Source organism: Sebastes umbrosus, chromosome 18 (assembly GCF_015220745.1).
Source record: "Sebastes umbrosus isolate fSebUmb1 chromosome 18, fSebUmb1.pri, whole genome shotgun sequence".
Lineage (NCBI taxonomy): Eukaryota > Metazoa > Chordata > Actinopteri > Perciformes > Sebastidae > Sebastes > Sebastes umbrosus.
In genome coordinates this window covers 13,630,422-13,655,584 of record NC_051286.1, presented here as the reverse complement: position 1 = coordinate 13,655,584, position 25,163 = coordinate 13,630,422, and the positions used below count along the sequence as shown (strand labels likewise).

Here is a 25,163-nt window from a genome sequence, read left to right as displayed (position 1 = left end):
TGTATTTTATCCACTCGAGTGTAAACAGTCTTCATGAAAACTTGGGGCTGCTTCTTCTGTGTAATTTAAAGCCCCTGTCTTGCTTCAGCGTGATGAAAACCCTTGTTGAAACAGCCCGGGGTTTTAACATGCAGCCCGCCCCCCACCCCCCCATCCCCGTTCCCTTTTCAATGTCTTATCCTCCAGATTGATATTATCAGATGCATTATACGGCCGTTAATTCACCATGGAAATGGCTTGGGCCGTTCGGTGGCGCAGATGTGTTTCAGTCCCCCCCATCACTGGCTGAGTCCAAAGCCTCAGAGCCCCTCTTCTCCTTCTCCTCCTCCTTCTTTTGCTCCTCCAAGGGTTTGGCAGCGGCAGCGAGGCTGGGGGGTAGGGGTGGAGCAGAGGGAGGAGGAGGGGGATGTAATTGAAGGTTGGAACCACACTATCCCTCAAGGTGCCCCCACCAGCCCATCTCCATCCTCTCTGCTGTTCAATCCAGGCGATCCATTAGGAAAACAAGGCCTCTGACATCTGAATGTGGCCCTATGCGAGTGTGAGAAGGTTTTCCTCGTTGTTTGGGACTTTCTCCTAGACCTTGTTTTGTCACTGATATGACGCCAATATTAGACAGTCATATTCAAGCTTGGCATGCGTTGTCGCCAAGCCATTAGGCCTTCTTGCCCGTCACTGGCGTTAACTGCTGTCTTTGTCTGTGATATGCAAATGTCTCCTTTTTTCTTCTTCCTTTTTTTTTTTTGGGTGGAGGTTAGCGCGGGGTGTAGGCAAAGGCGTTCGCTTGCTTTGACTGTGAAATGAGCCTCCTTATGTAAAAGCATCGGCTGTAGTGCTGGCCAGTGTTTTATTTACCGTGACGCTCTCACACCTGATACGGACGATGCTAATTGCAAGCAAATGGTTTTGCTTTGGTGCACTGTCTTCAGCCCCCCCGTCCCTCCCTCCAGCAGCCCTGCACTCATGCCTGAAAGGAAATTTGGTTACCCATCACCCAAATGGTGAATTCTTGCCAATCTTACAGCCAATTATCAGCATGTACATGTTGTATTTGTGATCAATATAAGTAGCTACATTTGCTTGATCTTGTTGTTTCCCTCCAAACAATTGTTAATGTCCTTAACGGCAGCTACTTCCAGATCCAAGAGGGTCTCTCTCCCAATCATCTGAAGAAGGCCAAGCTCATGTTTTTCTACACCCGCTACCCAAGCTCTAATATGCTCAAGATGTTCTTCTCTGATGTCAAGGTAAGTCTGAACATGCCCTTTTTTTTAGTTTACAACCTTTGCCAATATCTTCCTTTTTAATTTTGGTACACATTTCTGTCTACGTTTGGCTATTTTCATTTGTTGTACCTTCATGCTGCGTGTAACAAGTGTAAAGATGGACAACAGGTTTTTTTTTCTTTTGCCTAATTTCTTACTTTTACATTTGTCGGCGCGCCTGCTTTAAAAGGGGGACGTTTGATTCATTAATTGTGATGTGCCGGCTTCAGTTGAAGCGCCTGCTTGTCTATATCGAAACGAGGCCCCTCTCGCTCGCTAAGTTATGGTTTTATGCAAAAGATGAAAGAAGAGGAAGTTGAATGGGTTTACATGAGGGAGCCGGAGAGAGCCGATGAGTATTAGCGGGATGAGTAATGGAGGGGTGGAGAGGGCAGAGAGGAGGATGGAGCCTGGAGACGGAGGAGTGGTTATCTGAGCAGGTGTAGGGAGGATGGTTTGATAATAGAGGGAGGGGAGAAGAAAAAAGAGTCGGTTTGGGGGAACATGGCAAGGATGAGCGTTGGCTCTACTGGGAGTTTAATGAAGGAAATTTGGAAAACAAAGCACAGTATGCGAGCTGCACAAAAACAACAAGAACAACAACACAATGGCCGTTGTAGTGTGTGCCGCCGCCGAGCTTGTTCGTGTCGTTGTTGTTTTGTGTGTGCGCGCCCCTCTCGGACCATACGGAGGGGTAAACACTGTGACATATCCAGGCCATCTTATTCAAATCAGAAGATAAAGGTCCCCCTTTTTTTCCCAGCTGCCCCCTCGCCACCAACCATGACTAGTGGTGTCACAGGGTTTTCTCTCAACGCATCATTGGTCAGGTTGTTGGCAAAGCGGGTAAGCACCTGTAAACGTCGACTCGTTACAAAACTCCTCAATATTAAAGCATCCCACTGATTTGATATCGATGTTATTTGCCGTTGAACAATCGCAGCGACAATTAAGATTTGAACCACTTAGTTTCACTGACTAATCGCTCCCGGGGAGGCGGCCTCTTCTTGGTGACCTCATCAGATACTTAAACAAGGTCAAGATAGTTAAGGGGATTATGAGTCACAATTGTTTGTTTTCAGTGGAGGACAATGGACTCAAGCTGTAAATTAGTAGACATGTATGGGAATGAGACTGACTATCTAATTAGATGCAGCCAGCGCGGCCTCTTAGCGAGTGGCTGTCCTCAGACAAAAGTCTTGAAGGCTAATCAGGTCTCGACTAATCAGGTCTTGACTGTCAAGAATCTAATGAACGTGGGAAGTGGGCTGCCCTAACAACCGGGGGGACGCCGTGGCTGCTGTTCCCCTTCATTAAGCTCCTTTTAAGACTGTTTTTGACTTTTGGTGTTTGTGAAATGTTTTGACAAATGCCATTGTTCCTCAGCCTATAGTATCATCTTGCTAGCTTTAAGACGTCTCATTATGATTGCAGATGTTGTTTTGATTCATTATAACAGATTAATGCACAGATTAAATAAAGATATTCAGTGTATTCATAAAGTCAGCAAAGGTTATTGCCTTTTGTAAAGAGATAGTGTGTGTACTGTATATTCATTATAGGCTTGTTTGGACCTTCATGTATTGTAGATATACACACTCACACCTTGCTTTCTTTATCTATCTCTCTGTGGCTCTTTTAGCGACAAGCTTCACTATTTGGGCCAGTCATGTGCTGTGGAGTAGCGGAGGTCAGGAGGGTTTTCCCTTTTCTATATGTCATTCCTTCTCTTTTCTTTTTTTTCGCTGATGGTGTGGCATGGTATGTGTGCCTCGGCGGGGCCGGGGAGAAAGAAAAGCCAGCCGCTGGATTTGAGTCGCCTGCAGTAACAAAAGCCCGCTTTCCAGGGCCCGCTTTTTGTGTGCAGTCAGCCAATAGGCAGCCGGAGATTATCTCCCACAATTCACCCCTGCGAAAACAGGAAACGTTGGAAAGCCCTGATGACTGTGAAGGGGCTTACGAGAGAGAGAGAGAGAGAGAGAGGGAGAGGGAGAAAGAGAGGGAGAGAGGGAGGCCCGTACAGGCTTCTCTGTCTTTCTGCTCTCCTCTCTGGTTGTTCTGGACGTAGCTTAGCACTCTGAGGTCATCTGTGTGCTTTCTGCTCCAACGCTGACCACCGTGTCAGAGAAAGTGTTAGCGAGAGACACACTTTTGGCTTTTCAGCCAAACGTCGTCATCCTAAACCACGAGACAGAACTTTAATTTCATTCTACATATTAATAAATTAGCCGAAGTATGGGACCGACGGTCAAAGCGCCGGAATACCGTTGGCAGGCGACTGATATAGTTTAGACCAAGGATACTTGAGTGTTTTCCTATTCTGGACTTAAGTGTGCGCCTGTGCATGAGCAGAACATATGTGTGTGTGTGTGTGTGTGTGTGTGTGTCACTTTCTATCTTGTGCTGTTAGCACTAAGCGCTGACCTTTCACAGGCTCTTGAGTGTGAGTGTGAGAAACACGCTCTCGCTGTCTCTCTCTCATCTGCCTCTCAGCCAGGCGCACACACACACACACACACCCTTATACACACTTCTAATGCGCAAACACACATTTTTCTCGCTGCATCTCATGTCTGTGCTGGCTGACCCCTGCCAGCTCTGATTAAGGAGCCGCAGTGATGCGCTCCTTTGAACCGATTCCCTCCTTTTTACGCTGAACACACTCGTCTTTAGCCGCTATCAGGGGGTCTCTGTCCCCCCACCGGCAACTTAATGAACCAAGACTGCTGGAAGCTGTAGGGGGGAACTTGCCAAAATTGAGTCCCTGAGTGTGTTGGGTTGCAGCTGATGCAGATATAATGTAATTTAGTGTATTTAACTGCATGCACAGTAAATATTGTATCTGTTGTGTGCTGTGTGCTGTGTAATAGAGCCACAGTTCAGCTCAGTCACACAGGCCCTAATACATCTTCTCCGGAGCTGTCCGTATAATAAAGTAATCCTTGTCCAAATGACAAATCTATCCGTCACTCTGCTGCGGTGACACCAAAGGTCTCCTGCATGAGCGATGGCAACTCTTTCCCTGACTTTAATCTCAGTATGTAGCGCTCAATCTCGCACGCGCTCCCATGCATGTACGCACACATGCTTTGACGCCAATTCACTAAATGTCTCAGACTCACACCCAGTGAGACTTGTTCTGATCTTGCACACGAGGAAAGGGTTTTATTTTACACTGACAACTTGGATGTTTTTGTGCTCTGTCACACTCCTGACTGTCTGCTACATTGTGTGGGTTTAAGAATAGCCCCGTGCGGACGGTGTATTTGTAAGTGTCAGTAGTTTGTTTGTTTGACACTGCGATGTCACGACCCCAGCTTGCTGACTGCTCACGTTCCGACCCCCCACCCCCCTCCACCAGCGAAACGCCATTGTCTGACGGCGCTGACCTGCACCCGTCCTCCTCTCCTCCCTCCCTCATTTCCCCATTTATGCTCACCCTGCACTTTAGGACAGCCACCATGCTCCCCCCCCCCCCCCTACATACACCCTCCCAAACCCCTGCCAAACAATGTCAAGCGGACTTATTCTTTTCCACTCCGCCATTATGTCATCTGCTGATCATTCCAGAAAGGCACGGCCCCTCTCCTTTCTAGCCCCGTCCCACCTTGGTCCGACTCTTTCCTGATTCGCCAACTTTCCTGCCACATCTCTCTGTTCCGCTGCCTCGCCCTCCCATCTTCGTGTGCTTGCGTGTGTTTGACTGCCATGCCAGATCGCGAAGAGTGCGTGTTTGTGCGTGTCTGTGTGTTGTCGAACAATAGCCGGAGCCTAATCTCCATGTCAAAACCGCTCTGCCTCCCCAGCGAGCAGTCCGCTCAGCGTTTAGTAGCGTTTTGTCCCCCCATTCTTCCAGCACCACAAAAAGAGCAGAGGGGAGGGAGGAGTGAAGGCCTCTGTGTGGGTGATGGTTAGGGCTATCAAGCTTTCACTGGCTAAGATTTTTTAATTTATGAGATGTCATTTCTGAGGAAAGAAGTAAAGATGTTATTTGTATGTTTTCAGGGGTTTGATGAGAGCTTTCAGTGGGGCATTTTAGGGTGACTGAGCTCGGCAGCTATCCCGAGCCCCTGAGGTCCTTATCTAGTGGTTTGGATGTTTAGACAGTGTGTTTTCACTGCTGAGACCAGGCGGAAAAAGAGCCGGGACCAGCCGAGGCTCTTAATAGGTTTACCTCGCCCTATTGAATCCAGCCGAGCGGCACAGATCAGATAGCCACAGCCTTCTCCCTCCGCAGCGCTTATCGTCTCTGTCTTCCCCTCTCTTTCTCCTTCTTTTTCTTCTCCTTTCTTCCTGCCTTAGAGGTGCGGAGAGGGGAGGAGAATCAGGGTGTAATTGGTGAACGGGGTTAAGTACATGTTTGAGCCCCCTGCGGGCCAGGGCGCTTCAGATGATGACTTAATCGTTTTTCTGGTCAATTATGTGTTTGCGGTCTCGCCCCCCCCTCTCTCCCACCTCTCTCTCCACTCTCAGGGTTATGATAGGGGGGAGGTCTGCTCCCAGTGGGGAGGATGAACCACACACACACTCTCACACACACTCCCTCCCCCCTTTCCTTGCTCGCTGTCTTACTTAATGTCTCTATTATCTTCCCTCACTCCACGACCTGTTTCTTGCTCTTTTATCTTTCTCTCTCGGTCTTTTAAGTCATCACCTCACGTCTCGACACCCTGATGTGAAATGACACGCTGTCACCCTTACGCTTCTTCTCAGGCTTAATAAGGTTTTAGACGTAACAGCCTCTCCTCTACACTGCTTGCATGAAAAAATATTTACAGATTCCATTTCACATCTCTTGCTTTTTCAATAAAACCTAAGCGGTGCTAACTCCTCTTCGTCTCTCGTTCCAGTTTAACCGCTGCATCACCTCCCAGCTGATCAAGTGGTTCAGCAACTTCAGGGAGTTCTACTACATCCAGATGGAGAAGTTCGCCCGCCAAAACATCAACGACGGGGTCACCGGAGTGGAGGAGTTGGGCGTCAGCCGCGACAGCGAGCTCTTCCGAGCCCTCAACATGCACTACAACAAGGCCAATGACTTCGAGGTAAAAACACCAACACAATTTAATGCAGAAAAAAAAGAATCGTTTGTATGTGAGAGGAGGAGCTGAGAGCTAATGCGGCCCGTATCAAAAAACGTTGAATTTCACCTGATACCTCGTGATGCAGACGGGTAGTGTGACACCGTCTCACTGTGTCCTCTCTGACACCGCCTCGCAGTGACTGTTCTCAATGCTGAGTTCAAGTCTCTCGTACATCCTGCCGCACTCGGCACACTGTACTATAACGTGTATCGTCGCTGTCCTGTGAAAAACATCTCTAGAATCTTACCTGAAAATTTGGAGCTACATGGTTTACACTGGACAGCAATATGGAGAAAATATATTTTTTGTAAAGCGTGCTTCACAGGTTTCAGTCACATAGAGGTGTGAGGAACTCTCATCCTAATGAGGAAGAAACCTTACTGACGCCTCGCTCGTTTTGCCTCTTCCTCACTGTTAATTTCCCCTTCTTAGTGTGTGTGTTTGAGAAACCGCATTTTACTTCCCTGTCCTCATTTACCTATCTGCGGCGAGATGTTTATGTGTCTTCCAGTGTATTGTATCATAAATTCTCGGCAGGCAACTTCACCTTTAATACGTTCCATTTTCCGCACTTCTCCTTTTGCCACTGTGTGTGTGTAAATGTGTGTGTGTGTGTGTGTGTGTGTGTGTGTTTGAGGATAGCCAGTGCTCTCTCAATGTCAGCTGACAATAGACCTTTAAAAGGCTTGTGTTAAGGAGTGATCTGGGTTTGTGTGTGTGTGTGTGCGCGTGTGTGTGTGTGTGTGTGTGTGTATTTGTCAGAGAGATCGAGTCTATGTGTGTGAGTGTTTTGTTGTTGCTGCATTTCCCAGTGTCCTGTTCACCTCGAAGGGTACAGCCGTCCCTTGGACCGGCCTGGCATGCTGGCAAAGCACTTCTCCAGTGTGTGTGTGTGTGTGTGTGTGTGTCACTTTGAGGGGGGAAAAAATCTCACTGTTATCAAGGTTAAGCGTCCTACTGTTTTAGTGAGAGGAAGGGGAGAGAAAGAGGGGGGAGAGGGGGAAGAGGGAGATGGATAGATAGGGGATAGAGGGTGAGAGCTCGGAGACAAAGGAGAAAGCGATGAAGGGAGGGAGGGAGGAAGGGAGAAAGGGAATGGGAAGGGGAGAAAGAAGGGTGGAAGGAGAGAGAGGGGGGAAAGAGAGATGACGTGCAGGAGAGAAGTGCCCTTGCGAGCAGTGGGAGTTTTGCAGCGCTCACATTTAAAGTGCTTCACTCTCTTTCTCTCTGTTTACGTCTATCTCTCTCTGTCCGTTATTTGTCCACTGGGGCTCCTCTGTGTGCACCCAAACACACACACACACACTCATACACACACTTCCCCACATCCATCTTCAGCCCTCTTAAGGGAGGCTTTGAAAGACTCTGGCAGGCAGAGGCACTTGTATATATGAGGTCTCAATAAGCCCAAAGTCCATCAGAGCAAAGCACAAAGAAAAATGACACGATTCCTCCTGTTCAGCTGCTCGTCAATAAATTATTTGTTTAGTGACGGGGAAATAAGTTTAAATCAAGAGGAAAGTGACCCTTCTTCACCTGCAACCCTTAAAAAAGTTTAGATTTTTATACCACCACTGGTAAAAAGCAAAGCACCGTCAGGAAAACAGCGTTAAAAGGATAACAACAGTATTTTTTTGTTCGAATCATTTAGGTTTCATTTCCTGATCCTGGAATCAGGGCACATTTTTCCTTGTCATATCAAATTATGCTCCGCTTATGGTAAATCACCTGACACCCACAACAGGAAATGGAAGTAAATAATATCCCCAAAAACACACCGCTTCACAAACTTGATTCTTATAGATATATGTCTGTGATTTTGCCCTTTCACAGAACAGAAGATGTGTTCTAAGACAGCGGTTTTCAAAGCGGGGTCCTTGAGGAGGGCCCCAGCAAAAAGGGGAGTCATTTATTTTAACAATAATTCCATCCATAAGTAACACAATGACATAATGTATGACTATTTTGGTCATGGGTTTCATGCACTTTGTGTAATAAAACATCTAAAAGCAAAAATCCTATCAGATGGGGGACCCTGGGATAAAATCTTATCAAATGGGGTTTGTGGTCTAATTCGTGTAAGTTTAGGAGTGCTTGATGTGAAAAAGTTTGGGAACCACTGTTCTAAGACATGCTGTATATATATATATACTTTTTTCCAAAAAAGAAATTTCAATTAGCATTTATAAAAATAGATTTATTCCCTCTCCCTCATCAATTATCCAGAACATGCAAATATTGTTCATTGTTGGAGACAACATGTTTCTCGCTTCACTGAAAAGCCCATCAGTGTCACACATTTTGGACCACATGGCTTCCAGACTAGTTGTTATGTCACCAAATCAAGCTTGTACGTATTGTACATGTGTTAAACTCAGATTTACAGTGAGCATGAAGAAACCTTCCCCCTTCAGCAGACTTCTAGTGTCAAACATCATTCTGCACAGTCAAACACTGAAGAGAAGAATCAATAAGCAAAACACATTTTTGGACTTTCATTCAGTGTAGGTTTTACTTTGTTTGTGCCTTAAAGGTCCAGTGTGTAGGATCTGGTGGTATCTAGCAGGGAGGTGAGGAGATTGCAACCAACTGAAGCCTCTCCCGTGTGCCAAGCGTATTGGAAAGCTACTGTGGCCGACGCGAAAACGTGAATGGCCCTCTCTAGAGCCATTTGGAGCAGAGCCAGTGCGTAGAGTGTGTGTGTTTGTGGGAAGTGAGTGGTGAAGCAAGAGAAAGAGAGAGGCGGCGACGGGAGCAAGTAACGTTATCGACTCCGTCCCAAGCAGGAAAGGTTCACAGTGTTTGTTTTTTTCGTTCTGGGCTACTGTGGAAGCATGGCAGTGCAACATGGCGAGCTCTGTGGAGAGGAGACCTGCTCTCTATGTAGATATAAACGGCTCATTCTAAGGTCACAAACAAAACAGTTCTTATTTTCAAGTGATTATACACTAAAGAAAACATACTTATTAACATTATTTTCCATTTCTGCCAATAGATCCCCCTAAATGTTGCACACTGGGCCTTTTAAAAAGTCAGTATTATAAATCTAACTACATGAGGCAGAGCAAATGTAACTGGTTGACACAAGTATATATCTTTGACTGACACTTTAAAGAAATGAAACAGAGATTTTAGACAGGTTTGTGTGACTCACATAACCTTTCTGAGAAAAAACACTGACAGAACAACTTCCTAGGAAGACTTAATACCTGCCCAAACACTGGTAACATGCCACCTTTCCCCCCCCCCCCGGACTAACCCCTTTTTTCTTTCTGAAGCATAACCTACCCCGTCACATCTCAGACAAAACTCTCATTCTTCTCCCGGCACCAGGAAGCTGCTGTTGAAACAGGCTTAAGGGGAACAGCCTATTTGCATACATAAATGTGAAAATTTGCAAGAAGACAGACAGAGAGGAAAAGAGTGAGGGAGGCCAGGTGAATAAGTCTTCTGTTGGCCGAGGAGGCGCTGCAGCAGTGGAGGAGGGAGGGAAGGCGTTTTGCATATTAAGGTTTTTTTTTTTGCTGGGCAGGTGTCTGAGAGAGATACAGGAGCTGATTAGAGTTTAGCACAAGGAAAATTTGCCCAGCCATGCAAATTCTAACCCCCCTGACAAACCAACCGCCTTGGTGAGCACGAAGACTCTGCGTGTAAGTGTTTGTGTGTGGCTGCTCGGTGTGTGTGGGGGTGTTATGTGTGTGAGTGTGTTTGTGAGTGCGGGTGCGTGGGTTGTGTGTGTTTTTTGATGTTTGGTGTGGGAATGGTGTGTTTGTGTGTGTGTGTTACATATGTGCGCGGACACATTTGTTATGTGTTTCCGTCTTATACGTGTGTGTGTGTGTGCGTGAGTCATAGAGGTAATGTGGAGATGGAAATGTACTGGATGTGTATCAGGATGCCCCCAAGGCCCTTTTCTGTGGATCTCTCCCCTTTCTCCTCCACCACCTCCACCACCTCCTCCTCCTCCTCCACCTCTTCCTCCCCTACCTGCCTGCACCACCACTTGAAACAGGAGCCTACGCAGATTCAGCACACACACACACACACACACACACACACACACTGAGTTTTCCCGTTGCCAGATTCTGCATCATCAAAGTTCCTATCCACCTTGGTGGCGTCTTTGGAATGAATATGTCCTCTGTTTCAGTGATCACACACACATAGACACACACACACACACACACACACACGTCTGTGGCCTTTCTTGTTTGATGCTAATCTGCTCTGTCACTGTGCTGGCCTAATACGCTCCCCATCTCCCTCCCAGCTCCTCTTTTGTCGCGATTGTTTCCCCTTTTCCTTTCATATCCCTCCTCCCTCGCTCCCTCTCGTCGTTCTCTCTTCCTTCTGTTGCCTCTCTCCTTTCATTCTTTCATCCTCTTTTGCATGTCTTCCGTTATCCCCCCCCTCCTCCACCTCCTCCTCCTCCTCCTCCTCCTCCTCTCCCTCGCTTTTTCCCCCCATTAGGAAGTTTTAATGGCATAATTGTCACATTCCTTCTGGCACAATGAACACCAGCGGTAATTAAAGAGCTTGCCGTTAATTACCTAGACCCCGGCTCTACTTTCCTCTTTTCTCAGCCCCCCTCCTGATCCCCTCTCTTCTCCTCTTTCTTCTCCGCTTCTCATTCGCTCTGTCCATCGCCATCAAAGTCTTCCCGAAACACACCCGGCCTCCCAAAGCCTTGACTTTGAGCGAGCAGCGCTTTCATGTGAGGACTCAAGTGAAAATTCTCGCTTAGTGTCCTTTTCTTTTTACTCTCCGCAGCCCCCCCTCTGTCTGTCTTTGAACCCCCAATGACAACACACATCATCTTTCATAAGACAGGAATGTGTGTGACCTGGTAATGGGTTAGAGAGAGAGAGAGAGAGAGGGGTGGGGTCTGATAGAGAGGCAGTTTTATGATGGCTCTGGGAAACTCTCAGATTTCCATAGGACAGACTAGGCCAAGTTTCCTCTGTCAGTGACCACTCCTCCCACAGAGGACACGCATACATACACACACCTCGGCATTTAAAAGAGGAAGTCCCTATGATCTCTATGTAGAGGGAGGTAACAGCGAACACACACACACACGCTCAGGTATCATGTGTCCTCCCTTATCAGCTGCTCTTTCTCCTATTGGAAAGATGTCTCACTCCTTTTGTCCCTCTTCCTCTTTTGTGTGTCCATCCGTCTGTCATCCCTCTATTTGAATTGATAACGCCCTTCCACACACACACAGTGGTTTATCATCCAAAGTGACAAAATTATGAAAGGAAACTTTAAGTTTAACTCTAGCTCTATTCCTCTCTCTGCCTTTTCCCTCTACTATCCGCTTTTTTTCCCCCCATCTTTTCCTCTCCGCTGTCCCTCCTTCCCGCTCTCCCGGTGTCTCCCCAACTCTCCATCCATTACCAGAGCCACAGAGAGATGAGAGCAGATGCTGTCTGTCCAACCGCCGTGCCCCATAGCATTGTGTGCTTCACCTCTCCTTCCCCCCTCACTCCCTCGTTCCTCCTCTTCACGTCCCTCTCGGGGCTCCATTTGTTCTCCACCCAGAGAGGCTAATGTCTATTTTCTCCTCCTCCTCCTCCTGCTTTTCCCCTCCCTGTCTTGCACTCCTTCATTCCTGTTGTGTTTTTTGGGTTTTCTCACCAACGTAGCGCATGGTGTGTTTGTGTGCGTGGGGTGCGTCTATGACCGGGCTTCGACCTCAGGGAATTAGAGGTGAAAAGGTCACGGCCGTTGCACTGGATGCAGAGGCAAAGACACGGATACAAACATGTATAAACATACATACATACGTACCTAAAAGCACACACACACACTTGCTCACAGGTGTGGTGTTCTCAGTAAAAGGCTCTAGGGTCCTCTTTGAAGGGCGATTGAAGACGAGAAGAGGTAGAAGATAGAGGGAGAGAGATGAAAAGCTGGTAGTATAGATTTAAGTTCAGAGCTGCCAAAAATACAACCAATACAATTTGCCAGTGGGTTTATGTCAACTACACACACACACACACACACACCTCCCCTAACCTGCTTTCTCCCCCTCTTATCTAGCGTCTACTGTCGCTCCCCTAATCTCTATTGCTCTCATTGAGAAAAGGTTGTATAAGTATACACCTATGCGTGCACATTACAGCTGCCATATTCAGCAACACATAATAAGTAGAGTACATGCTGTCCTTGTATACCAACACGTGTACACAACCTGCTTTTCCCACCAGAGCCAGCAAACACCTCTGTTTATCCAGAGATGGCATGATTAAGACAGTCATGATGACCTGAGCAGAGGCGGCGTCTTACGTTATCATTTTCAACGGGAGCCGAATCACAGATTTGATAGATAGTGATAGATGCAATCAGAGACGTAGAGTTCAACAAGATAATGTGATACGTACATATCAGATTCTCATTCAAACTTGTTGTGTTGTTATTTTACTGAAGTCATGAGACTGTGACTGTTAGGAGTAATAACTTTGTGATGCTAATAGTAGGTATGCACCGATACCGATATACTGGATCGAATATCGCGCCGATACTGATTCATATAGCTGGATCAGGTATCGGTAACAATGGAGCTGATCTATTCAATTAAATGATATGTTTATATACTTTATACATTATATACTGGAATTTTAATTCCTGTTTAAGTTTTGACTAATTTTTTGCTGAATTAACGAGGTTTCCACTTGAATTGTAATTCCTGTTAATTTTTTAAGATTTTTTTACCAAGTTTCTGGTGTACGATTTATTATTTTAATAATAAATAACAATTCACTAAATTTATATCTATTTATTTATTTGTCACATTTTGTTTTACAAAGTTAGGAAAGCAATGTTTAAATCAAGCCCGATGTTTGCTTACACATAAAAGAATGATCCCAGTGACTTCCACACAGTGAAGCATACAGCTTATTAATTAAACACTGGTATCAGATCGGTACTCAGTATCGAGTATCGGGACTGAAAAAGTCGGATCAGTGCATCCCTAGCTAATGGGCTTGAAAAAAAGAATATGTTTTCATTAAAACTCGCACAGATAGTTTCAGTTTTATTTACCCAGGTTTGGGGATATCCATCTCAGATGTCTGCTGCCCAATACAATGGAGGTGAATGGTGTTCCCATTCGTGGTGCTCACATCATTTAAAAAAAAAACTACAGCAACATGTCTCTCCAGAAGTGTCCTTGATACTCTGGTAGAAAGAAGTTGACAAGAACTTAGTGAGAAAATGTGTTTTTAAATAGACACTAACACCACTAGTGAGTTCACTGTACCCTAGTCGTTCCTTCTCTTCAGATATTACCCTGGGCCTTCGCCGTGCCGTGAGCATAATTTGCGACTTGTCTTGGCTTTTTAGCTCTCTTAGTGCGAAGAGTTAGGGAAAGAAAAGAATGGCGAGCGGGATCATCTGCTTCTCAGTGAATAGCCGGGGGCTATTGAGGGCCCCCGTTTGACGTAGCCTGACAGGCCTTTTCTTCACCGCGTGTGTGTGCGCATATGTGTGTATGTGAGAATAAGCCACTTTATTCTGTGCACTGATTAAATGACCAGAGCTGTGTGTGTAGAGCCTGGGGCACCGGGGGGGAGCAAGGAATCACTTAAACATAAAGAACTACATGATCCCCTCTCTCCTTTTCTCACCTGCTCACACAAACATCCTCTCACTGCGCTCGTCCAACACTTGATTCTCCCTCCTCCCTGCTTTTCCACCCTCCTCCTCCTCCTCCTCCTCCTCCTCCTCCTCCCTTCTTCTCCCCTCTCCTCCCTCCTTCTGTCCCTGGTCACCTTGTGAGGGGCAGCCTGCTCTGTGGCACAGCTGCTGATTATGTCATTATTTCTGGACCATTTTGGTCTCCCTCCGTGTGTGTGTGTGTGTGTGTGTGTGTGTGTGTGTGTGTGTGTGTGAGACTAATGAAGCGTGGCAAAGGGACTCATGCCAAAATGACCAGGGCGTGCATCAGAGCTGCAGATGTGTCAAAGCAACCCCCCCCCCATTCAAACACACACTTCCCATTTCCCTCGCCGATGCCAAACTCTCCCTCCTTCAATCCAATCTGCAGTTTATTATTTCTCTTTCTTCTCCTGCCATCTCTCACTTGCCCTTCCTTCCTCTCTCCTTCCATCCATCCATCCTCCCACCTTCGCCGCAGCTCCTTGCTCTCCATCCTTTATTGTTTGGCCCGCCCACCCACACCCTCCTTCCTCCTACCCTTCTATTCTTCCTCTCCCTCCCTCCCTCCCTCCCTCTGTTCTCCTCCTCTCCAGATGTCCTGTTCCTATCTTCCAGACTCCCTTGCTCCTTTCTTTCCCTTCTGCCTCCTGCTCTCTCGCGCTCTCGGAGCCGGGTTGACTTCCTGACCTCCGGAGGCCCCGTTACAGCGCTCTGTGACCCCCCCTTCGTTTAGATTGCTTTCTCCCAGCCTGTGTCCGCCATAGAAGCTCAAACGATGAATTTTTAAGTCTTTAAACGAGGGCTTGAACTGTGATTTCTAGCTTCCCCTGCTGGGTACAGATTATTTTTCTGTCTGTTGGTTTGATATAAAGCTCCCTCGCCACAACCCCCAATTTCTATAAAGCAAGGTAAAGAGTGGGAAGGGTAGACATGTCAAAAGAGGCCCTGTTATGATATGAATTTAGAGCCTGTGTGTGTGTGTGTGAGGGTGGGGGGTTGAGGCAAGTAAAGACGGAGGGAGGAGCGAGGAAGATGGGATAGGAGAACGACTTCATCAGCGTCTTTGACCCTGTCCCGTCCTTGACTCCCCGGCGGAGGTGCACCTTGAGAAGAGCCCATGTGACGCTAGTGCTCGAGCTCACATACGCACACACACCGAACCAGACAGCAAGACACACACACATGTATACACAACAGCCCCTCAAGGCTCCATGTTCTCAAGGCTATCAGTGGAGTGAGGGTGGCTGGTGTTTGCTCAGCTTTGAGGCCCGTTTCCCGTCCCAGTAGTCGCAGTAAACACGGAGAAAAACGGCACACTTCATGGTATGAGAGATTTTGGGATTTAGGAGGAATTTAGGAAAAGTGGAAAGGTTGAGAAATTGAAGAAAATTGAGCACACTTAAAATTAAATGATCCACTGCCTGTTTTCTGGACTCTTCAGCCATGGCACAGTCCTATCAGCGGGAGAGAGGGGGTTGGGGGACGAGCAGCGAGGGGAGTAGGAAGAAAGGGGACATGGGTTGTGTTTGCCTAAAGTGACAGTGTGGACCAAGGGCTTATCAAGGCCTTTGTAGATTATTGATCAGAGCAGATACGTGAGGCACAGGGGCCTGTGTGTGTGAGAGTGTGTTCGAGGTCCAGGAAGCTCTGGCTTGACTCACTGAAACGTCCCTGGCCACCTCAACTTCAGGTTCAACTCTTGTTTTTAAACGTTTGTTTTGCCATTCAGCAGAAGTGAGAATATTCGTAAGATGGAAACATATTATACATCAGTGCCAGAGGACCCCATCTATGATACGATGCGATACGTATCATGATACAGGGGTAATGATTCAATATATTGCAATACTGTAAGCAAGGCGATATATCGTGATTTTTTAAAATCAAATTCTAGGATAACTGTCATAGTATAAAGACACACCAGAAATACACCATCCAGCGTTATTTAGCCTCCTTCTCGACAAGCTAGTATAACATGGATTCTTTAGGTCCTCTAGTTTCATATGATGCCAGTAACTTCACTTTAGCTTTAAAACTGAGCCCGCTACAACCTCCAGAAGATCAAATAGCATCCGGGCACGATGGCGAAGTTAATTAAAAATCAAAACAGTATTTTGGAGAATCGATACAGTATCACAACACATGATATCGCGATACTCCTGTATCGATATTTTCTTACACCCCTAGTGTTTAGTGTATTACAAAATCTATAAATTCCCCGTCACGTACACAAATACAGTGACTGAAAAGCATGGGAAGTGTTGGTATTCCCATGCTGAGTTGGGGTTAGGAATTAACCTGGCTGGCAGCGGGGGCTTATGTTGTGTCCCTGCATTTCATCCTTCAAGGCTACAGCTCACCAGCGCACACACTCTCTTCCACACATACAGCCTTATCTTCCAGGGTCTCGTCTTGTTTGGCCAACGCTGTGCAAATAGAAGGTGCAATACATCTCCTGACAGTTCCCAAAAGCAAAGGGGAGAAACACGTTGGCCAAACAAACAGCTCAACCCTGAGTCACCGAGAGAGAAGAGATTTCTCAGGCTTTACCGAAACACATGCACTTGCACGCACACAGTGTGTGTGTGTGTAACAGTAGCCTTTATTCGAGGGCTTGGGCCTCTGGCTACCTTTTTTAAACGTTTGTCTAAGCAGTCTTAAGACAGGGGCCGCTGCCGGAGTGAATAGCTCCCAGCAAGCCGTCCACAGGCTCCTATTGTCCTCCGTCATATTTTATTATCTCATCAAAAAGCAGGAAATCCGATTCCCTCTCTCTGAAAAAGAGCTTATCCTTCTGTCTCAAAGCAACCTGTCACGGGAGAGGGAGATGGAGAGAATGGGGGAGAGAGTTGTGGGGGAGTCGGTGAATGAGAGTGATTAACTGCCTCATCGCTGCCTCTTGTTGAGACGTCCCTCTTTTCTTTCTTTATTTCTCTCTCTTTCTTTCATCCTTCCTCCTTGATTGGTATTTACCCAACACACAGCACGATGCGAAGGTTAGGGCGACGTGTGTGTAGTATTGCTGATTATATTCTCTCTTTTCCCCTCCTCCCGCTCCTCCTCCTCTTCCTCTTTTCATATTGTGTTACACAGGGGCAAAGCCACAATAATATCCCTTTTCATGAAAGCTTTTGTTTTTTTTTGGACCCCCTGCCACACACACACACACACTTCCATCCTCTCCCTCGTCTTCCTCACACCTTCTCTCAGAACGAAACCACTTATTTTTTCAGACGACTTTATCAACAGAGAGTCTGTTTGTGACACATGAAGAGGTCAACGGCAGTCATGCTCGACCTCTTTCATTCAGACTCATCCACACTAAGTCGGCTAGATTTTAAAATGCTGGATGTGTGTCCACTCTGGTGGGGTTTTCAGGTTGAAAATGGTTAATTCTTCTCCCTCTCCCTCTTTTGTCAGGCAAACTATAAAACTGTGCAACACAGCCGACATCTGCTAGAGAGTGGAACAGACAGACGTTTTATTCTGCTGAGTCTCAGTTGCTTCCCATCGTCACTTATACTGTATTTAATTACATGCAAACGTGATTTAGTTATTCTAATGATCCTCTTTCTTCCTTTCTGTTACCTGAGAAACCGTAAAATAGTGATCACAAGACTATAAATGCTCCCTGTTGACGAGGCAAACCGTGTTTCCCTGTTATGTCATGATTGTGAAGTCGCCTGGCAAAACAAAAAAACATAAATGCAGATTAATGACGACACCACCGTGTGATTGTGATCGCAGAGAAAGTTCGAGGTGACAGACAGTTATCTGTCAGTCGCTGAGCAGGCTGACATTATTTTCCAAAAGCCTCTTTTTCCACATGAAAACGCAAAGATTTTTCACGTGTCCACTTCTGGGGACAGTTTTCGAAAAGTTTTCAGGTGAGAAAAAAACGCTGCCGCAGTGTGGACAGAAACCCAAAGAGAAAAAAGGTGTGTTGTCAAATTTAGCCGGCATAGTGTAGATGAACTCTCAGTCACCTTGTTTGCCTTTTCCAGGCGTCATTCACACACACGACCCTCCATCCCTCGCTCTATACTCTTTTTTCCCCCCCTCCCTTCCTCCCTCCCTCTCTCTTCCCCTCTTTGTACATCTGTCCTTTAATTTTGGGCTCTGCTGAGAAGTTGTTAAAAAGCCCTATGAAATATGTATGAAGGATTGTGAGCCACGCGATTGGCCCCATTTACCGGACAGCCGAGCGAATGAACGGCCACACTGGATAATCCCCCACAATGCCTCTGGAACAAAGGCCCAACAGCTGACCCTAGAGAGAGAGAGAGAGAGAGATGAGGAGGAGAAGGGGAGTTAGGGGGGGGGGATAGAGTGGGACAAGGGAGGGGTTGCAAACAGTTAAGGCTCACTGCTGGTCAGCCTGCTCACATACACAACTCACACGTCCTCACAAAACAAAGGCTTGTGGGACAGGAATAACTCCCTCTGTTCTGTCGCTCCGCTCTCTCTCCTTAGACTCTTCTCAGCCCCTCCTTCCTCTCGCCATCGCTCTCTCCCTCCCTCCCATTCTCACTCTCCCTCGCTCTCTCAGTCAAGAGGATCTGAAATACCAATACCCTTTTCTCCTTGACATTGCTTTCTCCTTCTAGTCAGCGTTTTGCTGTCCTTTTATAGTCAAAACGTCAGGAGAAATTCCATGCAGGAATATTCTTAGTAATGCGGCACTCCCTGCGTCTAATGGCTATAGGGCGCTCGCGCTGCACCCGGCCCGTTAGCGAGGTCTTTTGGGAAAAGGTTGCGCATGCCCGCGCAGGCACTTACAATAGTTGCCCTCGCACCGGGGTCATTGTGCCAGTATTTCAGAGACGACAGCAGCCCAAACAATGAATTATATCCACTCCTGTCCTACCAGAGGGGAATTCAATATTTGGGGAATTGGGTTAGCGTGTGTGTGTTTTCTCTCTCAGTCAAACACACACACACACACACACACACACACACACGCACACACACACAGAGCATACAAGCTCCTTATTCACGACTCACCTTTTCACTCGAGCGCTGGACAGAGATATGCACACACACCAGACACACGGGCATCTTAGCCACCATTCATCACCCCGAGGGGGGGCGGGTGGCTGTCCCATGCGTCTATAAGTGTGTGTGTGTGTGTGTGTGTGTGTGTGTGAGAGAGAAGAGGCATGCCTGTGTGTACATGTCCGTGTCTGTGTGTGTGTGTGTTCCAGTGGCCACTAACCTTGCTGTGTCCTGACACTCCTGATGAGTATCTGCAGGACACTGGAGGAGAGGAGTAGAGCGGAGTGCGCACTGTCAGGCATTTGGGCAAGCTGCTGCTGCTGTATATGTGTGTGTGTGTGTGTGACAGTGTGTGTTTGTGTGCGAGCATCAAGGGAGGCGGGCAGGGAGACAGTCAGCATTATCCAAGCAGGTGACCCCTGAAGGCTGCGTCGCCCTGGAGCTTTGAGTCGAGGAAAGAGACTCAGCCAAACACACCCGGGTAGCTAGTGTGTGTGTGTGTAGCGAGCATTATGTGGAGCTCTGTAACAGTACAGGATGTGTCATCTCCTTGGCACAAGGAGGTGTGTGCGCTGGTGTGTGTGCTCACGCCTGCATGACTGTGTGTGTGTGTGTGTGTGTGTGTGTGTGTGTGTGTGTGTGTGACAGAGTGTTGGCTTGGGGGAAGGTGTCACAGATCTTTGCCAGACTAATCATCTCCATGGTGTCGGTGAGCGCTGCTGTCAGGGACACTAAAGAGGCGGCGTGTCTCCCCGTTCCCAAAGCATTTAGTACTTCCTCTTTCGCCAGCACCTCTCCGCCGCTCTTCACTCAGTCCCGCTCTCTTGTTTGGTCACAGATTTACAGTGGGACTCATAAAGATGTCACGCTCACCGTGTTGCGGAAGAGGGAAGTGGGAGGTGTGAGAAACCTGAGAATTCACAAGACTTTTCTCAGGCTGACGCCTCAATTGGTTTTTAAGGAAGTAGATACTCAAAGAGACGGGAGATTTATGGTTTTACATCCACTGTGAAAATGTGAACATATTCTACAAAGTGAGGAGATAACAGTGTTGTTGAGCATAATGCAAGAAAACACTGCTGTAAATGATAGAGATGTGAAAGGGAAGGAGTTGTTTTTGGTAATCCTGTGTGCGTCGCTAAGGGCGAGTGGAAGCGAAAGCCACGCATTATAGAAACCTGAACTTTTTGAGCTTATGTAGAATATACTTTCACAGGTGAATTAACGTTTCTTTCCTTCTTGTGTCCGTACAGGTCCCTGAACGCTTCATTGAGGTTGCAGAGATCACGCTGAGGGAGTTCTTCAACGCCATCGTGGCCGGCAAAGACGTGGACCCGTCCTGGAAGAAGGCCATCTATAAGGTCATCTGCAAACTGGACAGCGAGGTTCCCGATGTCTTCAAGTCCCCTAACTGTCTCCAAGAGCTTCTACACGAGTAAATTTCTCCTCCTCCTCCTCCTCCTCCTCTTCCTCCTCCTCCTCGCTCGACGCTTTGCGCTTTTTTTTATTTTCTCTGATTTCATAGAATTTCAAAATATTCTCTTTTATTGTTTTTTTTTTTTTTCCTTTCCCCCAACTTTTCTTTTGATTTCCTGTTTTTTTTATTTTTGAATGTATGAAAAGTTATGAAGTAGCATTCCCAATCTGAAGCCTCTTGTGGCGGTTCCTAAACGACCTAGCTATTGTGTTGTTGTTCTTATATGATAATTATCATAGAATGGTTATTATTTGTTTTGTTTTTGTATGAACTGAAGAGACTCTAATCTTATTGGGTGTTTTTTTGGACCGCGTGAACCCTCATCCGTTTGGCTTGTTTTATGATCAACACTAACAAAGTCCTCAGTGTGTGGAAGGAGTTACACTACTAAGAACATAGGCTGGGTTCCCCCTAAAGACTCGGCACCCAGGGGTGTCCCTCCAATCCAGTGGGTGTCCAAATGAACTGTCCCCGAAAAAGTGGGTGCCCAATAGACTGTGCTACTGAAGATGTCCCCGAGCAGGACAGTCACACACACACAAAAACAAGGCCTAGTGAGGTTATTGACTGGACTAAGACTGGACTCGTGCTACTGGTCTGTACTAGTCTGTGGGACTTGGACTGGTTTCAAATAGCTACTGAGCTCTACCATGTTTTGAAGTGTGTTTTCCCTGCAAGTAGGGCATTGTGTTTATTGGGTGTACATTATTATTTTGATTATTATTGTTGTTGTTTATGATTATTATTATTTGTCATCACTGCTTGCTGAAGATTGGCACTTCGAGATTTGTTTGTCCCTTGATGCCGTTGCAGAAAAAAAATAAATTATTGCTATTAATATTATTCCAAGAGTTTAGATTCTGAAATACTTTGCCCCCCATTTCCTTCTCCTTACTCTTGTTTTTGTTTGTCCAGCTCTGAAGTGGACTTTGGTTTTGTTTATTTAGTTTTTTTTTATGGTCTGGGGCAACTTGCCTGGAAAGTTTTTTGATTTAGGGTTTGAATGGAGGACCATCTCCAATACGCCTGTAGTGACTAGCCTATCCTGCAGAGGACCAGTGTGGAGTAAGGCTGCAGAAACACATGAAGTAAACGGTGCAGAAGTATAAAATTATGCAGAAGAAGTGTGGCCTTTTTGGTGCGTGACCTGCTGTTTTTTAAATGGCTAAATTTCCATAGCCGTTCCAGCTTTGATAACTAAACTGCTCCCACTAAAAAAGAGCCATTTTGTCCAGCTATCAAATAAATCGTATTCGTCTAATTACCTGCTCCAGATTGGTGAACATACACACTAATAACTGCATAGTTTTTCGTCTTTTTATAGTCACTAAATAGCTCGTGTGTGAGATGAAGTCAGCCTTTTATTGTGATTAGCCTACACAAGGTGTAAATGACATTATGAAGTTATTTCAATAGCAGAAGATACTTGAATCTATCAGAATACTGTGGCAATCTAGAGTACAGTGTCGCTGAAACAATACGAATGGAAGCATCACAGAGATAATTAAAGGAGGGCAAAGAGAGAGGTGGATATAAGCTGAAATCATTAATTCTGCTTCAAGTGGAACTTCCCCCACAAACAACACACGCACTGCTCCTTCCCTCCGTGCTCACCTGCCTTTGAGTGATCTAGCTCCTCTCTCAATGCAACAATACGAGGTCGGAGGTGAGCACTCACCCCAGGGGTAGACGGAGAAGCTCTCAGCACTACAAAGAGCGGGGACAAAGGCACAGAGCGAGGAGCAACACGCACCTGAAACCCTCCGCTCTGTCCCTCCGTCCCAAACTGGCAGCTTTTTAAAAAGACCCAAAGTGTGATTCTGTCGAAGCCACTGTGCCCAGTTTGTTAAACGCCATTCCTTTTACCTGAGATTCTAATCCCAGATTTTTTCCACTTGAGTTGCACATGTATACCTAGCGTTTTATGAATTTTATCCGCCCTCTCAGGCTTTTAAGAATTTTACGAAGCATTTAGCATAAGCTGCCCTTTTTGATGAGGTAAGTTTGAATGCTTTCTGGAGTGCGTGCGAGCTCGCTGTTGATCTCACCTTGGCGACATTATCTTGCGATGTGTCTGTGTATGTGTGTGTCACAAAAGATCAAAAGGGGCAGGTTGCTTAACCTGCTGACTTGTCTAAGCGAGACAAAGCGGCTGACAAAAGGAGGCAGAGAAAGACAGAGAGCTACTCCCTTCATTATGTCCCCCAACCTCTCCTCCTCCTCCTCCCCGAACACTGTTCTTCTTAAGATCCGGGAGCCCTGAGAGAGCGAGCCGGACACATTTCTCACTGAAGGATGGGCTCGGCCCCGCATGTCTCAGAGTCTCAAAGCACCAGCCAAGGGCTCTAAAGCGCCACAAACAAAGGAGAAAGGAAAGGACACTTTTATCTGATGCACAGATTATTATCGCTCCGCACCCTCCTCCTCCTCCCCTCCTCTTCCTGCAACCCCGCCCTAAAGTTAAAGAGTTCCTGCGCCTAAAAAGATTAATTCAGGATAATGAAGACTTATGTGCAAAAAGGATTAGCAAGACCTTAATACCGCGTTGAAAATATTTTTGTCAAGTTTTTCTTTCCTGGGGTCGTTTGATTTTAAGGATATTGAAATACATATATAGCCTTTTTTTAAGAATTGTAAAAGATAAATCTATGGGAAAAAAATATATACAGTAGTGGAAGTTCCTGAAAATTTGTTTCATAAAAGAAATCTTGAGGGTATTTTTAGTGACGGCTTTGTTTAAATCTGTATTCTGAATAAGTGAGTTGTTGGTAGATTAGGAGCAATAGTTGTAGGTTTTTTGCAGGTTTTGTGACCTTTTGGTTTCTTTACCTTTTTTTTTTGTATCGTGCTTGAATGGCTGTCTTCTCGAGATCAGAAAAATACATTTTCAGAGTATGAAATATTGTTACTGTAAATACTGTCAGGATGAAAACAAAGAATAGCTGTACAGTTTTTCTATTATCACTCAGAGTGCTAGAGAAGAGTGAGAGTGGTTTAAAAAAAAAAAAGAAGACCCGCTCTCTCCAAACCGGACTCATAACCACTCTTCCTAAAAAACACAGAGGAGAGGTTTTTGTTGTTTTCTTTCTCCCTGCCATGCCTTTAACGGGGGTCTGCTTCCCCTCGGCAGCGCCCTTGAAGTTGCACCAGCATCCGTTTCTTTAATTTTCGCTGACAGAACGATGCATTAGGCTAGCGGTCAGGCAATGATGATGTCACAGAGCGGCCCGTTGGCAGGACTCATCCAAAAAACGAGGGCAGACTGCCGCCGACGTAGCTCTAGATTTGACCCGGGGAGAGAGACAGGAACTCATTGTCATCAGAAGACTAGTGTCATGGAGGGGGCACATGTTGTACAGTAACACTTTAAAAAGAGACTGCAGACAGAAAAATAAGTGATTTATACCCTTTTTTACCGGGTTCAAACAGTTGGGAAAAGTTTGGACTTTTGTGGAATTTCTGTACGCTTTGCATTATGTGTGTGTGTGTGTAGATGTATATGAGTGTGTGTCTGTGTGTGTGAGAGAAAAGACCGATTATGAGAACCTGTGAACCAGTGAGTGACACAATTCTCAACACTGTGGCCCCTCCCCCACCCCTGGGAGTACCATCCTGACATGTAAATGATTCTCATTAAGCGTTGGCAACGTGTGTGTGTGTGTGTGTGTGGGTGAGCGTGTGTGCGTGTGTGTGTGTTGCGATAATTTCCTCTGATCTGTTTTCTGACCTGTTTGAAAGGGTTTTTTGTTTCTCGATGCTTTCAGTAGTAAATCTTTTTTTATTATTATTATTATTATTATTATTACATTGCTCCTCTTTTTTTTGTAAATATAAATGATGTGGACTTACAGTGATAAATACTGCCTTTGTGTAACTTAGCAATATGTTATGTAAATAGTGTTTTGTTGATGCTTTTTGTATGACATTATTATTCGATTCTAGTGCAGTAATTCCAACTGGAGCGGCCATGTTTCCAATACAGTCTGAATAGTTACACTCAGCAGGTTGTAAGATAAAAACTCATGACGTGGCTGCTTTTTTTTTCTGTTATCGGTGTCTATTTGTCTTGCAGATTTTGTGTAATTTATTGGTTTAATTTATCCTAATTTATTTGATGTTGTTTTCTTTTGTTTTTCAAACAGGGAAGGCTGTACTGCATTTCATTAAGTAGAACCAATTTAAAAAAAAAAAGATTTAAATCCTTATCCTAAAATTGAATTTAAAATAATTAGTATTCTAGCGTCCTCATTCAATTGAGAGAAATGATAAAAATGGAGATCTTGGCAGCTAAATGGAACCGGACAGTTTTAAAGAAAAAAAAAAAAGAAAAGGTTGTTATGTTTTGTTCCTGGACCGGGCCGAGGGTGGGCTACATAGAAAGCTGAAACTAGTTGGAAGCAGTTTTGTATTTTCTCTTGAGATTTTTTCCCCCTGTATTGCTTTGGCCCAGCCCAAAAAACAACCAGTAGTCAAATTGCCTTTCGTGCCTTCACCCTCTATGAACTGAATGTATGTGCAGTATATATGCAAGCTTGTGCAAAATGAATAAAAAATGGAAATAAAAATGAAAAAGAGTAGAAAACGTCTGCTGTTTGTGGTTTATTTGTATCACTTTCTGCAAGGTACATGCACACAAAAAAAATATTTTATGTGTGTGTTAAAGAAAGAAAGTGATTTAAG

General features: G+C 45.7%; 1 protein-coding gene across 3 annotated transcripts in view; it reads left to right on the top strand.

The window, feature by feature from the left end:
• Positions 1 to 25,065, top strand: part of LOC119477273 (prospero homeobox protein 1-like) — a 33,421-nt gene extending 8,356 nt beyond the window's left edge. For 2 of the 3 annotated variants that reach the window (XM_037751266.1, XM_037751267.1), the window contains exons 3-6: positions 1,140 to 1,247; positions 2,908 to 2,955; positions 6,116 to 6,310; positions 20,260 to 25,065. In XM_037751266.1, the coding sequence (XP_037607194.1) occupies positions 1,140 to 1,247; positions 2,908 to 2,955; positions 6,116 to 6,310; positions 20,260 to 20,445 (537 nt within the window). In that variant the 3' untranslated portion in view covers positions 20,446 to 25,065. The remainder of the gene's footprint in view (positions 1 to 1,139; positions 1,248 to 2,907; positions 2,956 to 6,115; positions 6,311 to 20,259) is intronic. The other variant, XM_037751268.1, reaches the window with a different exon arrangement.
• Positions 25,066 to 25,163: the final 98 nt, after the last annotated feature.